At 38.7% G+C, this 16,105-nt stretch overlaps 1 protein-coding gene across 10 annotated transcripts in view; it reads right to left on the bottom strand.

Annotated features, from left to right (window-relative positions):
* sntg2 (syntrophin, gamma 2) overlaps nt 1-16,105 on the bottom strand; it is a 112,752-nt gene that overhangs the window by 84,633 nt on the left and 12,014 nt on the right. For 6 of the 10 annotated variants that reach the window (XM_051078218.1, XM_051078223.1, XM_051078227.1 and 3 more), the window contains exons 2-7: nt 7,192-7,329; nt 7,020-7,076; nt 6,809-6,866; nt 4,881-4,924; nt 2,553-2,594; nt 1,346-1,433 (exon numbers count right to left, since the gene is read on the bottom strand). In XM_051078218.1, the coding sequence (XP_050934175.1) occupies nt 1,346-1,433; nt 2,553-2,594; nt 4,881-4,924; nt 6,809-6,866; nt 7,020-7,076; nt 7,192-7,329 (427 nt within the window). The remainder of the gene's footprint in view (nt 1-1,345; nt 1,434-2,552; nt 2,595-4,880; nt 4,925-6,808; nt 6,867-7,019; nt 7,077-7,191; nt 7,330-16,105) is intronic. The other 4 variants (XM_051078225.1, XM_051078222.1, XM_051078226.1 and 1 more) reach the window with 4 other exon arrangements.

The raw sequence follows: 16,105 nt of genomic DNA, 5'->3' as shown, positions 1-16,105 counted from the left end.
ACAAAACATGATTCACAGGCCAAACGCCCTACAGCAAAACCTGAGCATCTCTGCACTGACACCTCCCTATGAATGTTAACTTCCCCACAAAATATGAGGGCTAGATTTCTCACAGCACTCACTTTTTCATTTGGGAGAATGTGGTGGTTTATCAGCTGATCTATAAATATTCATGAATTCTATTAGTATTAATTATTTTCCTACATCTGTGTGCTCTTCATAATTAGGTAAATTGTATAAAATGATCATTATGTTTGCTGGTAGAGACTGAAGTCATTTGTATTACAGGGTGTTCATTCATTTTTTGCTTACAGCTAATTCATAAGACAACAGTTATTGGTGGATCTGCAGTCTGGGGTGTTTGTATCTAACACACTGTGACTGTGAACATCTGAAGCCCCAGATGTAACACTAAGTTCCCATGTGTTACAGACTGTGATGACGCTCCCACATTTGTGTTGGTTATGTTGACTATACATGAAGTTTTTTTTTGGTCAAGTACCTGTTAAATGAAGAGATCACACTACACTTTAAGGCCTTGAAAACCAGTTTCTCTGTGAGCCTCAGTGAGAAGCTGAGAAATGTACATTGGGTTGTACATATGCACATTTTATGCCACAGTTGGGCTACATAAGAAAAAGGTAAGGTCACATACCTTGGAGCATGATTCAGAATTTAGCAATATCTGAAAATAAATCTGATGACAGTCAGTAGGTTGTTTGCTTATGCACAGGCCTCTGTCAATCAAACAAGGCTGCAATTAGTGATTATTTTCAGAATCTAATAATTAGTTGTTTGTTTCTACCAGCTAATGATTTGGCTTAAAAAACATCAACAAAAAGTGAAAAATTCTCATCACATTTTATCTGAACCCAGATAAAGGTAAAGAGAAACTATTAACATTTAAAACTAAACTAACTAAAACTAAACTTACAGGTTATAACTTTCCAAAATGTACCATTTTTGTCTTTAGCACTGCTTCAGTTTCTCCCCTCCCTCACCTGTAAACCTCATTTCTCACCTTTTACTGGCTCCACATGAATGGTTTTAGTGTCTCTGTCTTCATCTTTTCAAGCTGCTGAAGCTAGTACAGTACAGGGGCATGGGGCTGCAGCTCTGGCTGTTGCTGACATTACTGCTCACCTCAGGCCACTGAGCATGACAATTTATTACTTTGAAATAAATGCTCATCTACAGCTTTAAAGCATTAAGTTGAGCAAAAAGGCAATCTCCTAGAGATATATTTTTTATTTATATAGTTTTAGAAACAGTTTACAGCTAAAAATACTCAGTGAAATGAAGTTTATCGAGAGCTTACATGGCATCAAAACCACTCGACTCTTACCTAGAGGCAGTTTTAGAAATGATGGAACTTCTCGCAGGTAGCGAACGGTGATGGTGACCTCATCTCCTGCGGTTCGCAAGAGGTGAACCTGACAGGAGAGGGAGAGAGGGAGAGAGGGAGAGAGAGGCTTAGATAGAGACAGATAAGCGAGAGAGACTGAGAGTGATACCGTGAGATAAAATTTAATCTCATATAAATGAAACAAGCCACATTCATGTCAAGCTGTACACAGCCTGAGCAAACAAAATGTAACAGGAGATGAGTGAAGAATATCTAATCATAAGTTAAAGCCTGACTGAAGTGGCTTCGCTGAAATCATCAAAGGCGGAACTTGAAGGCCAGCGTCTCTCTCATGACAGGCGGCGGCAAACTGACAGCTGACAACACAAAGTCATTACGCTTGGAACGTCTGATTATCGGATGTCTAAGTGACACAAAATATGTCCTCAAATATGTCAACTAGGCAATTTGAGTAAAGGTGGGTGTAAAGGAGGAAATATCAAATGTGTTTTCCACGCATCTTGGAGGAGAGAGAAAATCAAAGAGAAAATGAAAGGTAACATCTAACATGTAAGGTCATTTTCCGAATCCCCCTAAATGCACATCTGCTCTCAGCTTCTTTGCTACCCTCTCCAACAATGTGCAGTAGCCCCTTGTTACTTTCGCCTGTGCATCTGTCAGTGCTGAGAGTGTGACAGCCTGCCATTAAAAGCTCTGGATTTTGTTCTGAAGAGAAACTGCTCATTATGTGTTTTGACGCTCTGGAGGTGAATATAGTGAACAGCTGGTTGGGGCTGCACAAGGAGATAGAGATGATAGACATGGGAAGAGTGTGTGTGTGTGTGTGTGGGAGAGGGGAGATGGTGGCAGAGATAAAGGTAAAATTTAACAAAGCGAGAAGCTAAATTGGAGAGATGAATTGAGCAAGGGAAAAAAAAGCTTGGGTCTGTGTGTAAGAAGTCTGCTAAATATTAGCACCCTCAATTTCTGTGGAGCTTCTGATACTGATCTGCTCCTTTTCAATCTTTTCAATTTGTCGCAGTGTAAACCAAAAGAAAAACAGCCTCCTGCCAAGATGACAGCTCAGATTGTTGAGGCACACCTCTGTGTTGATAACCACTGGGATTTGTTGTTAGACCTGGGAGAAGGATGGAACAGCAATGGATGGATGGAGCAGGATATTGCCTTTTATTAGAGATATACTCACAACTTCCTCATGGGTACAGTGCTCTACATTTATGCCATTGACCTAAAGAAACCAACAGAGAAAGGGGAAAATCAAATGAGTAAATATAAAGAGGAGAATGTGTTTAATTTAGCACCTCTGTGCTAATTTGCTGCAGAGGTAGGGCCAGAGGTTTAGCCACAGGTGGCCTCCCTGGGACATGATTGGCCCCCCTACCAGAGTCAGAGGGTGATAGGGAGTTGGCTTGTTAGTATCCTGGATGGATTACTTAAGGGGTGCAGGCCCAGGTTCCCTGGAGTGGACCTGTGTTAACCTAATTGTTAAAATTTGTTGACAGAAAGCCGATGATCAAACAACCACAAAGAGACAAATGACCAAAAACAGATGCAAAACAACCACAAAGGGACACAAAATGACTACAAAAAGAAGTAAAAGTGGACACAAAGACATGCAACATAATAATAATAAATAATATCTTTAATTTATATAGCACCTTTCACAAGACCCAAGGATGCTTTACAAAGGCAATGTCCAAACAAAGCAAAACAAAATAAGACTAACTGCCAAAGGCCTGGGTGAATAAGTGACTTTTCAGAGAAGACGTTCCAGAGGGTGGGGGCTGCCACACTGAAAGCTCTCCAGTGTAGGTGACTGAGGGTGGGGGTGATGTGCTGCCAAGGCTTAGTGCAGGTTAGAACCCTGGCAGCTGAGTTTTGAATGTACTGGAGCCTGTCGAGGGCTTTCTCGGGGACCCCACACAGGATTACATTACAGTAGTCCAACCAGGAGGTGATGACAGATTTAATGTGTGACTCAAAGGATAGGGTAGAGTCAAGGATGACGGCCAGGCTACGAGCCTCTGAGGAAGGAGAAATGGAGCAGCCGTCCACATGGAGAGGAAGATCTCCAACCCTCTGGAGCAGTGCTCTGAGAGCCACGACTATGAGCTCAGTTTTATTTTTGTTTAGTTTGAGAAGGTTAGTGGTCATCCACGTTTTTATTTCAAGAATGCAGTTGACGAGGGACTGTGGAGAAAGCTGAGTGGATGGTGATGTACTGAGGTACAACTGGGTGTCGTCTGCATAGCAGTGGAACTGCAGACCATGGCGGTGGATGATTTTACTAAGGGGAAGCAACATGGCCATAAATAGACACAAAACAGCTACAAAGAGTCACAAAATGGCCAAAAACAGACAGAAAAATTACCACAAAGAGATACAAAAGCTAAACAACCTTCAAGAGATGCAAAACAACTTCAAAAAGAGAATCAAAAACAGCCACAAAGAGACTTAAAACAACCAGAAAGAGATGTAAACATAATCAAAATGGTCAGTGTCACATAACAAATAAAACAAACAAAAACAACAAAATGACCACGAAGATGCAGAACAACCAAAAACAGATGCAAAACCACAAAGTGACATAAAATAACCACTAAATGATGCAGGACAACCACAGAGGCCCACGACAACTACAGCAGTGGGAGGGCTTTTACATCTGTGTATCCAGGGGGCTGTTGTTTTGTACTCCATTCTGTGCTGTGTGCTATTTATACCTTAAGTACTTAAAGTTGTTTATTTGGAGTTATTAATAATGTCAGGAATATTACTGCAGAGAAGCAGGGCTTCAAATTAGAGTCTTAACATGAGTTTTTTCTCATTTTACAAATGAGTAAAAAGTTCAAAAGTTTTATTCAAAAATGTGTAAACTGCTGCCTGCCTTCCCACTGCTTAACATATGTAAATAGATGCAATATTCTGCAGCTTGACAATTCAAATAAGTCATATTGCAAATAAATATGAAACAGTGGTGATGCAAAGGTGGAAGCAATTGCAAATCAATTCATAATATAATTCATAATAACTTCCAGTAGGAATGTTAATATTGCGTGGCTGTCCAATGAGTCTACTTGATATTCTAGATAAACAGCGCACCCAATAAACCTGCCAGACAGATTCAAATTAACTTTTTAAAAGATTAAATGAATATCATTAGTAAATACTAGACACTTCTGGGCTTCAATGATTATAATGAACAAGGTCTATTATTTATGGGTGACCTTATGATTAATCTACCATAGCATCTATGACAATGAGATGTTTGTTAAGTTAAAAATGGTGTGTTATGATTCAGTAAGAGTACATCTAGCCACAATATTATCTTTTCAAAGAGCATAGAGACATTAAAAGACTCATTTGATTAATATCATGCAGTCTGTTCCTACTTCTTCAATGAAATTACACTCTGTCAAAATAAAAGAGAGTTGAAATTAAGATGCAACAAGCTGCCACTCTTGGCTGTGACCCGAATCAACCTTGGAGCAAAGAAGTCACGAACTGATGTACCAACCTGCAACACAGCATCCCCGATGAATAGCTTCCCCGACTGATCGGCTGCAGACGTCAATTGTCAAGTGTCAGAGGTTAATGAAAACATTAGGAAATAATTGCTCATTTCATACATGGTAATGTGGTGGAAATGGCAATCAATGTCTCTGTCTGACTAATCTCGGGCAACATCCTACAGCTCAGAGAAAGAACACAGGAAAGCATGAAATTTGAAACTAATCAGAATATAAACTCATCTGCAGCGGCATGGGAGGAAACAATGAAAGCTCTGTTGTGAAAAGATTTGTAAAGCTCTGAGAAAAGGGCTCTTAGCGTCCTCGGGGGATATGAAGACATGATTCTCTCCTTCCAAAAAAGGCATTAAGAGGGATGCAGGCAAAAAGACAAATTAAAGAGAAATGATTTACATGATGCTTTGATATTGAGTCCCAGCAGGACACTGAAAGGTCATCGATTCTTACAATTTAACTGACAAACATGATTAAAGTATTTTCTCTTCCATCTAACAAACAGCATGGTCACATTTAGACTTCTACACTGGCTATGGTTTAGTCTGCATAGTAATTTGTAGGCAGGCTTGCTGATCATGAATAACTGCCCTAGTGGAAATACACTCTTCAAAATGAATAATAAATGTAAAAACACATAAAACTTTATTTCTTTTTCTTTTAAAGATATCTCAATATAGTAAGTATTGAAAAGAGCTTATTTTAATTTTTTATGACGAAGACGTGAAGAGCCCAACCTATAAAACAAATTTAAAGTAAATAATTCTTCATTTTGGCAAATAGGTTTAGTCACTTTGGACTACAGAATTGATACCAATGTGTGCATTAAGTAAAGAGGTGGTGTCAGAATGGATTTAGCTTAGCTTGGAATAAAGACATGAGCTCACCTTAAGTGGAAAAAAAACATGTATGTAAATGTACATAAGTGTATAAACTGTACTTCTGGATTGTAAAGGGAGGTATGAGCTGGAAGTATTTCTTGGCAAACAATATTAAGTCTTGTTATCATGGTGAACTTGCCACATTTAGCACCTGTGCTCACCTGCTGTATCTGGTGGAAGTAAACGAGCTCCCATTACTGCAGTGGTAGGTCTTGTAAACTTAACACAGACATATGTGAAGGATTTTACTTTGAAGCTGCTTTAACATAGCTTACAAACAGGACATCCTGAAGGACCTCTTCCACCTTCATTAAAATGTCTTTTAAATAAAGGTTATGATCCAGAAGACCATAAACGTCTCTTAAAAAGCAAATCACTTAAACTACACTGACTGCTCTGTGATGTTAGCAACTCTTCCAACAATAAACTGTGACAGCTGCCTGCAGTATGTTATTGTTGGCCTTCAAGCCTCCTGCTAACCAAGGACTCTCTGTTATATGGCTAAAATCCACTTTTACAAATTTGTGTTTCAAAACCTAAATACAATGCAAGAAACCCTGGGTTCCAAGTTTGTTAACCAAGTGGTGCCAGCTGGGTTTAATTGTCGTATTGCACAAACTGTCCTTTTTACATTTCTATTCAGGCACTGATTAAACAAATGATGTTGTGTCCCCTTATTTCAAGTCTTTATGCTAAGCCAGGCTAAACACATTCTAACTACACGACACACTTTCAGTTCACCTCCCAAAATGTTGAACTATCCCATTAGAAGGATATTACATTCCACTGATCCCATTTCTTGACATATTTCTCTTTGATAATGTCCAAAACTGAAATACTTAAAAAAAACTGAAATATGAAAAATTGATGCTCAAAAAATGTTCAACATTTCATTGTGAATTTAAATGTCACCTGTAAAATATCTACCACCTCTAAGTTCATTACCAGTTCTATGATCAACGTGATTAATGACATTTAACACTGCTTTGAAAACCATTTCCAAGTCCACATTACAGTCGTGAAATAAAATACTTTCTTACCTACTTGATCTTTGAAAATCTTTGAAATAACCACAGGCACGTTGTGCTCTGCACCTCCCTGAAAGGCGGGAGAAAAAGAAGAGAATGAAGGTTATTGAGTTTCGGTTGTGAAATTTGCTGCCAAGACTGCTCTCTCGAACAGTCATCTTTGCAACCCAAAGCCTTTTCATTTCCACTTTAGTCTCTCCATAATCAAAACTTATCTGCTTACTTTGATGCTTAAGCCCAGACCGCCAGTCGCTTGTCTTCGGAGTACAACAGTTCTGTGCTTTAGAAAGTGGGAGTTTCTTATTGGCAAAAGGATATTGTGAACATTGAAACAGTATTCTGCAGTTATGCGGAATGAATTACAATGCATGTCTCAAGCCCTCGGGCGCACTTACATTTACTTGGGACTCACTTCCACTTGTGCAAACCACATCCAGCTTCTGTATGGTTAATACCTCTTTGGTCAATTTCAGGCAGACATCATAGGTATTGTTGGTCTCCTCATTGTACAGCAAAGCAATTCCAGATTTTGTCTGTTGGAATTGAGAAGAGCATTGACATTTTGCCAAGCAGAGCAATTATGTACACAATGAACATTTTAATCCTCTTTTCTCAATGTGTCATTTGTGTACCCCATTCTACTGGTCTGCTTTTGGGTTAATTGGTTTTGCTTGACATTGTGAAAAAGTGGACCTTTGTGTAAGAGAAAAAAAGGATTGCATGCTTTGAATTTCATATCTTTACCTAACAAAAAAGGGACACACGAAAGTTTGGGCAGTTGTTAGACAATCACACTTTGAGGACAGAAATGACGACAACAGCCAAGTCAGATAAAAGAACACGTTTAGACGTCACACTTTACATTTTGATTATCTCTGTGTAGATTAAGATTCCACAAATACCTGTAAACATAACAGTTTCCAGCTCAATCCCACCATCAAACTGAATGCATTTTTCTCTGATCTTTTGTTGCTCAGTACCATCTACAAACACCAAATGAAAACAGCCAAACCCTGCAGCAGCTCTAATGAATTAGAAACAGCCTGAACTTTTTTGTCCAGAGATTAAGTGAATGACTGCCAGTTTTTTCTACAATGCTGTGAGTCACATTTCAGATACTACAGCTCAGTGGTTCCCAATCGCTTTGTCTAACATACCCCAAACCTCTTTAAAGTGAGCTCAAATACCCCCTTACTCCATAGGTGCCCTTTTGAATTGAATTTAAACTGGATATTATGTCCTATCGATTATATAAAAGTCATGACAATTCTGTTTTCATGCAAGACATACCGATGCTAGAACCATCAATGCTTGGGATTTGTCTCATTTGAATTTATACTATTACCACTTGGATTGTCAGAAATTAAACATTTCAACCCTTCAGCTGTTCCTTGTAACAATCTATTTTCACTACTTTTCACACACTCTCAGGCACAGCATGTGGTGTTCAGGTCTAACATATTTCTAAAGTTAGTGGGAAGCCTGTTCTGTGCTGCCTTCCTATCATAGCTGGTAGTTTATTGGTTTTTATGACAAACAGATTAAAGATGAGCCTTACTCTGGTTTGTAAATCCATTGTGTTTTTATTTACCTCCAAAACACAAATATATTTCACCAAATCAGAATTTCTACTTTTAGTTGTGCTAGCAATGTGTGAATGGCAATGTCAGGCAGTCAGTCCACCACTTTGGCCCAACATTTACTTTGAGTTGATTGCTAATTAGAATTACTGTTCTATACCTCCACCCACCAGTTCAGTTGCAGAAAAATTAGCATGGAAATTCTTAAGTTATGGCCAAAAACATGTTTTGTAAGGTCACAGTGCCCTTGACCTTTGACCACCAAAATCTAATCAGTTCATCTTTGAGTTCAAGTGAACATTTGTACCAAATTCAAGGAAATTCCCTCAAGACATTACTGAGATACCACATTCACAAGAATGGGATGTATGGACATACAACACAAGAACATAATGCCTCCGGACAGGGCTGTCACAGGCACAGAGGGATAAAAATGTTAGCATCCTAACACATACCTGCTAAAAGGTACGTCAGTTGCTGCAAACGCATGTTCTGAGGCTGTCTATTGCTATACAAATCAACAGTGTGTACAACAAAAACTCTGGGACATTAGTTGTGTCATGTCTATGCATTTTAAGCTTTTCATTTAACATCATTTTGGGCAAAGGGAGAGGGTGAGGTATTAGTAGACAAATGATGTGACATGAAATGACATGCTTAAAGCAAAATTTCATAGGTAGAGTTTCATAGGTAGAATTTCATAGGTAGAGTTGAACACGGCCACAACCATAGCTCCCTGCTAAACATCAGCATGTTGGCATTGTCACTGTGAGCATATTAGCATGTTGACGTTAGCAACACATGTCCCCTAGCTCGATATAGTTTATAATTACTTGCCAAACTGGCCCTTGCTGGTTGAACCTGATGGAGGTGATGTAAATTAGAAGTCAACAGGCTCTACATTCAATGAAGCCCAACATTTCATTCTAACCTTTAAGAAAAGCAGCTCCAGTCTAGAAAATTTTGAAAATATCAAAACACAACAGTGAGATCCAGAATTTCCTCAAGTTTTGACATGATCCCATCTGTGATGTCTAATATATCACATGGACAAACAATTAAGTCCCCCACCCAAACCCCTCCCCTCTTATATTGGTCTGTGTTTGACAGTGCTGTATTGAAGTGGTGAGCTACATAATTTCCCCAAGCTTCAGCAAAATCCAGCCACAAGAGTCAATAAGATTGATTGATGATCTGACATATAAACAAATGACAACAGCCCATATTTGATGGAAAAACAATTGCGACTTGAAATGAAGTGACTTGACAGAAGTTTTAAAAAGTGGGAAAAACAGCTTAATATGCAAGGAGTGGACCAAATGACTGCAACACAAACACAATGCAGTCCAATATACCACCACAAGCAATGGCTTCAAAAGGTTACACTAGAGTAGAATCAGCATGTTTTTGACACAGCCTCACCAGAAATTAAGCATTACAAACTTCACAGAGATGTGATTTATTGCAATATGTCTCGTTTGTATTTCAGTTATTGTGTCCACCCCCTCTTTCATTTGATACTGTAGCAGGTTTAACCCACTAGGTTTCCCTTTTGGCTAAAGTATTATCAAGTACCTCCTACAACACTGTTGATAGTAAGTAGTGCGCCCTGAGTACCTTACAATTTTAACCCTTTTAACAATGCTTTACACCAAGCATTTCCATAACATTTCAACATATTAAAAGAAATGTGGAAAAAGTCAATGAAGACTTAATGTTCCTTGGCTTAAATATCACTGTTGCTGTATTACACATTGTAGAAACCCTTACTCTCCTCCCACAAGGACAACTTATTTTTCATGTGTAGAAGTGAATACTGAAGGTTACTTCATTATCATTACATTTTTAGCATTTAGGTAAAATACATTTGTTGTACCGTACAGATTGGTACTACTGTGATTCTTTTTACATGACTGATTATTTGAAAACAAACAGGGACAGAAGATCATTACATTACAAGGAAAAGGGAATAATCACAATTGAAAACATCTCAGTACAGTATTAAAAATACACTTAAGGCAGTCATCAGTATGAGGAGAACAGAAATACAAATGTTAGTGGTTTGTCCTGCTGTTTTGCAGACAACAGGTGTCTGTAGAATAGCAGAGGGTTGACCTTTTCATAGATAATGTACTCTTCAGTGGTCAAAGTGGGTGAAAAAGTGACAGTCAGTATGAGAGCCAGGTCAACCAATTCTCTTTTTAGAGACTTTGGAATGAAGGTTGTGCTCTGTTCCAACCAAAGGTGACAAAGTGTAAATTAAAGCTTTGTTGAAATAGAAGACACAAAAACAAGTGGAAAATTTTGATGGCAGCATAAGTCAGTCTCAATGACTGCCTGTGACAGAGGAAACCAGTTTCACCTCCCATTACTCTCAGCATTCGTCACTGCCCAACATCTTGGGTAACTCCTATGTAGCTGTAGAGCCTATTTAATGCTAAATAATAATGTAGTAAAATACACAGTAACTGAACTGTCAGACCATGGCAAGATAAATGTCTTTGGTCTGGTCAACAATAGATCACATATGACATTCATTCATACATGCGTAAACAATCCCACAGCCATTACCTTTCCATAATTCTGTTGGGGAGGATGACTGCAGCAGGGACAAAAGACACATTTTATTTGGCTACTGACATTTGGAAGCAACAGCTACAAAGAGAATGAGAAACTAGTTTATTTGTGCACTTCACATCAAAAACAGGAACAGTTGGTAACAAACTGACAAACTTTTGACTAACTCAACACAACTCAACTTTACAATTTGGTAACAACTGAGGGTCAGGATTCAAATCAGACAATGCTAAGGTTACAGGACTACCATATTACCACCATGACCCACCATGACCCATGAAAAACAGACAGCTAATGCTAGTTAGACCCCTGCTTTGTTAACTTATGGTGTTAACTTATGCCATTTACATATTAGGTACGATTGCTTTGCACTGTGCATGACTACAACTGCTCCCCCTCTCCACTACCCCACCAGTCAGCTTTCACATTAGTATTCTTGTTCTGTACCCAAATATATTTGTGCACATCTACACATATACAGAAGTATATATATATATATAAATAAAAATTCAAATTTCAGCCTGGGGGTAATGATGTGAATTCTGACATCTGAATGAAAACATCACTTAACTCAATGAATGACTTACAATATAGGATTGACAGGCAGATCTTTAGGGGCATTCCCTATTTAGAGACCTAAAACAATTTCTGGTTGGGTTTTAGTTTGATTTTAATGCAATAGTGGGTGGTTTGGAATTCTATAGTGAACATGGATTAGTTTCATATTTTCAATTAGTGACGGGGCCCTCAAGAAAGAAATCCAATGGCGTGGGAAAATGTGTGGGAAGTGGGAACTGATGTCCCCAAATAAAGTAGCAGCTCTTGGGCTTATCATTTATCAGCCAGTGCTTCTGTCAGCTCGCTCATGTGTGACTGTGTGCAGGCATGTGGGACCATAAAGCATATTCTAGTAACTATGCTGCCATCTTGCAACCTCATCTCATTTGTATAGACTGAAAACAATAGAGGGGATAAAAGCAGCCTTGTGGGACACCTGTACACAAAACAATCTCGTTAGACACCACACGCTGGTTGCATATTCTCTTTAGGCAGTCTGTCAGAAAGTCTTTAATCCAGTGGAAAAAAAAAAAAAAAACACCTTCAACATTCATATCACACAGCCACTGCAGAAGCACATGTATTTGCAATATATTCAAAGCTGAATTGAGTTAAAATCTTGTGACAGCATATCACATTCATTGCGCTGACTGTGGTCAAACGGTGTCCTCTCTTCCCTTTAAAACCGTACAGCCAAACTATGGGGGTTGGGGGACATACAACCTAATGCAATCCAGTACAAAGGCCCTGCAATATATCCTGTTGTTGTGAAGCTTACAGTGTCCAGTTTTTGTGGCTCTGGTGTCCGTAGCTGGTAGGTTTTGATTCAAGCCTGTGGCAATCTTTGAAGCTGTATTTGTCCATAATATATGGATGAATCACATCCTTTAAATACTGATTAGCTCCTCTCCTCTGTTCTGGGTGAGGAGAGTCACATTAAGACTTCACAGGTTCACTTGGTTTTTAAGATGCTATCCAGAACACAATTCAGGCCAGGTTCAAATTATACTCAGTTTGGACCAAAGATGAAGTTTGACAGAATTTTATCAAATATGAACTGAGTTTGAAATCATTTTATCCAATCTGAATCCTTTTGAATTCCTCTGAATCTTTTTAGGTTGTATGTTTGATGGAGATTCTGTTGTGCTAGAAGGACACAGGGCTTTAACCACATATACTGTCACTGCTTTGATATTCATTAACCATGTCCTGACTCATTTTTTCTTATGCTGCAGGTTAAAACATAATTTCTTCCTCACTGGGGGGGCTGTGCTAAAGCTGAATAAATAAAAATAACACACTGGAAATTATATTAATTATACTGTAACATTCAGCAAATATCAACAAAATAAATAGCTAATTTTTCTGTGAAATTAATAATAATAATATGGTGCAACACTGATGGAAGCCTAAGGCGGAGCAGTCGTCCTTTTCAAGTTATCAAAAACTTGCTTTAACTTGATGGATGGTAAATAAAATATTTCTGCAGATATATGCAGTCATTCCACTGTGTACCCTCTTGAAAATACAGTATTTGCAGTTTTTTCTTTGACTTTTCTTATGTGTTTCCATTTTTGAATGTTTAAGTTGAGGCGGACAACCGTGTTCAGTCTCATAAACAACTATGCTGCTAAGTTAGCACGTCTTTGTATACATTGTGATGGCCCCTGGGGCCCTCTTGGGGTATCTCTGCAGGTAGTTGATTAGTGTGATCTGGAACACCTATGGCGCCCACTGTGTTCTAGGTTACATAAGTCCTGGCTGCAGTCTAACCACTCTCTCATTCTCTCTCTCTGTTCCTCTTTACAGGCACCCCACACCCTGGTTATTTGCTAAGTTTATCTTTATGTTTTGTTTTGCACCCACACCTGCACCCACATCCTTCACTCATGGACACCATATACATCTGACTTGATTTCCACACCCCATGTTGTAAATATTCAACTTGGCACATTAGTTTAATAAATAATTCTTTGTTAACTGTTATCCATCGTGTGTCTTACTTGAGCCAGGTCATAACATACATCATCAATTTTTTGTTCTTTGTAGATGCCTGTAGTGTCAGAAAGTGACAGATTAGAAGCTAGAGATCATAATTGAAAGACTCAAAAAAGGAATTTGTTGGCAATGGAGCTTAACAAACTTGGATATATTAACTTGGATTGCAGTATATAATGGAAAGAGATACAGAGCCATCTCTAGTCCAGACTAATCAATTCTTGTAGAGTCCTGACAGACTGCAGAGAGTCTCAGTTCTGTGTGTCAGTATGACTAATACCTGCGTGAATTCATGATCAGCTCTGATCAGGTGGTGCCTCATGAACATGACTGGAGAAAAACTGTCTTCTGTTAGGTGAGTTTTCTGTTAGGTTCTGGGAAAAAAACGTGTTGTCACGCCATGGTGCACCAGGTTAGTTCACAGGTTTTATTTTAGATTCAGTCAAAACATTTGAAGGCACCTATGTCACATTCCCACTAAGTGAGAGACAGCTGGGTAAGGAAGTCCATAGAAGTTTTCAAAAGTTCAGCTAGCGTCAGAATTTTACAACCAAATCAATTTGACAGTGTTACGGAAAAATCTGCCACATTGCCTACATAAATTAAGAGGTACAGAATGTTATAAAAGACTTTGATTTGTAAGGTCACTCAATCCCCAGCAGTACAGAGAGGAGTCTATGTAATGCTGAAGGATAATCAAAGCAACACTTTTATAAAGTTGTCTGTATCCATTATACATGGTGAAAGTACGAATTGTGCCAGAGGGTAAACATGTATAGTTAATTAGTTTATTTGGGGGGGTGTCTTCACACGCAGTAGGTGAGCAAGCTCAACAGAGATCTCAACATCAATCAGACACATTGCATAAGGTCTCACAGAAAAGATTTTCAAAGAATATCTTAACTTATTAAATGCAAAATAAATAACAATCCTAATATTCGCATATAATTTATAATTCATGCTAATTCTTAAGGCCTTCTAAAGGCTTTGTTTGTATTTCTGTTTTCTGAGGTATAGTAAGACTAATACATCTCAGCAGGGGTTTGTTGAATGAGCTAAAGAATAGACAGAACTCACACCCCCTGTGGAGATTTCCAAACTGACAAAGACAGAAGAAGGTCAAGGTTTTGTTGATGTCCTTGTGTTCATGGTTCACACTCTCAGTCCTCCATGAACTGGAGTGCAATTCGACCTGACAGTTGGTGATTAGACAGATTGGTCACACTTGCTTAAGGAGTGCTCATGAACAAGTCACCAGTGGAGATCACATTGGTGGTGTGCTTGAGGAGGAGAGTGTGTGTCTCATTGATATGATGATTTTATTTCTACTACAGAAAGACCAGATGCTACCTTGCTTGGTCCATACCTTCAGACTTTTTGATTAACCAAAATAGCAGGTGTGAAAGGTACTGAGGACCATGGTCCAGTCCAAAGGACCAAAATTTGGTTTGACCAAAAGAGGTGGTCTTTGTCTGGGTCAAACTGTACTGTGGTGGGGTTTGTTTTCAGTGTAAAAACACTTATTTTGGATGGTTTGAAGCGATTACAGGAAGTTGAGGCAGGCTCAGCTATAGAATATGATAGAAAGTGAAAAATAATTGCAAGAGAAATGAGCTGGTAGTACATGGGGAAAGGAGGAGACCAAATATTTAACTATAATTTGGTCTAACAACAAAATCAAAAATCAATTTGGAAAAAACGCAGAAATGCTGAAAGCTATTTTCTGAGAGGATGAGTTGTACTGACAGCACACCAACATCAGACGCACACCCATCTACAAAGCAATCAATGTTAAATTTAGGGAGACGCAGCACACGTAAGTGATGACAAAAGGACATAGACATGCAGTTTTTTTGGTGAGCTTGCAAAACTGCAGTGTGAAACCTAAACCATTGAACATCAACAGACCAAATCTGTACAATATAACAAAAACATGGACCTTGGTTCAGACCTTGGTCCCAACTTTCAGGTGTGTAAACATACATAAATAACACATGAAACTGACTTCCTAAGCCTTTTTCTCTTTATTATACACTTCATACATCTTCCAGCACAACAATGGGTGTGCCCACAAAGATCAAAAGCATAAGTGAACAACAAATCTGAGCTTTCTACACATGCCTGTTCCACTCTTAATACTGTGGACATAGACATGGAGCCATCAAATGCACAACATGGACAATGAGGTCAAATGAATGGTACAAAGAAAAAATGAGCGAGCAACAGTGAGCTGAAGAGCTGCAAATGGCAAGCACTTACAGAAATTTCACCAGGCAACTAACACCACAGGACACTAGGCACCATGTTCTCATCATGGGCTCTGATTACAGCTGCTTGTGGTCAGTGAAGTCTCAGTGATTCCCAGCATAAGAAGGGTGAAAAAAAAATAAGCATAAAGCTATTCTGCCCCCAGAGCAAACAAACTCTGGATTCTCACTCAGTTTTAATATTGTAACTTTTAATGAAAACCAACAGCAGTGTTCTTGAGCAGAGAAAGGCATAGGGCAAAGAAGAATTGTGAGTTAGCTGGGACCATTGTTGATAACGACTTCTCAAACTGGTAGCCTGCTTGGAATAATAATTAACACAGTCTACT

The sequence above is a fragment of the Lates calcarifer genome, linkage group LG19, assembly GCF_001640805.2.
Source record: "Lates calcarifer isolate ASB-BC8 linkage group LG19, TLL_Latcal_v3, whole genome shotgun sequence".
In the NCBI taxonomy this organism is placed as follows: Eukaryota; Metazoa; Chordata; class Actinopteri; family Centropomidae; genus Lates; species Lates calcarifer.
Note: the sequence above shows the minus strand (reverse complement) of the source record. Positions and strands in the feature narration are given on the sequence as shown.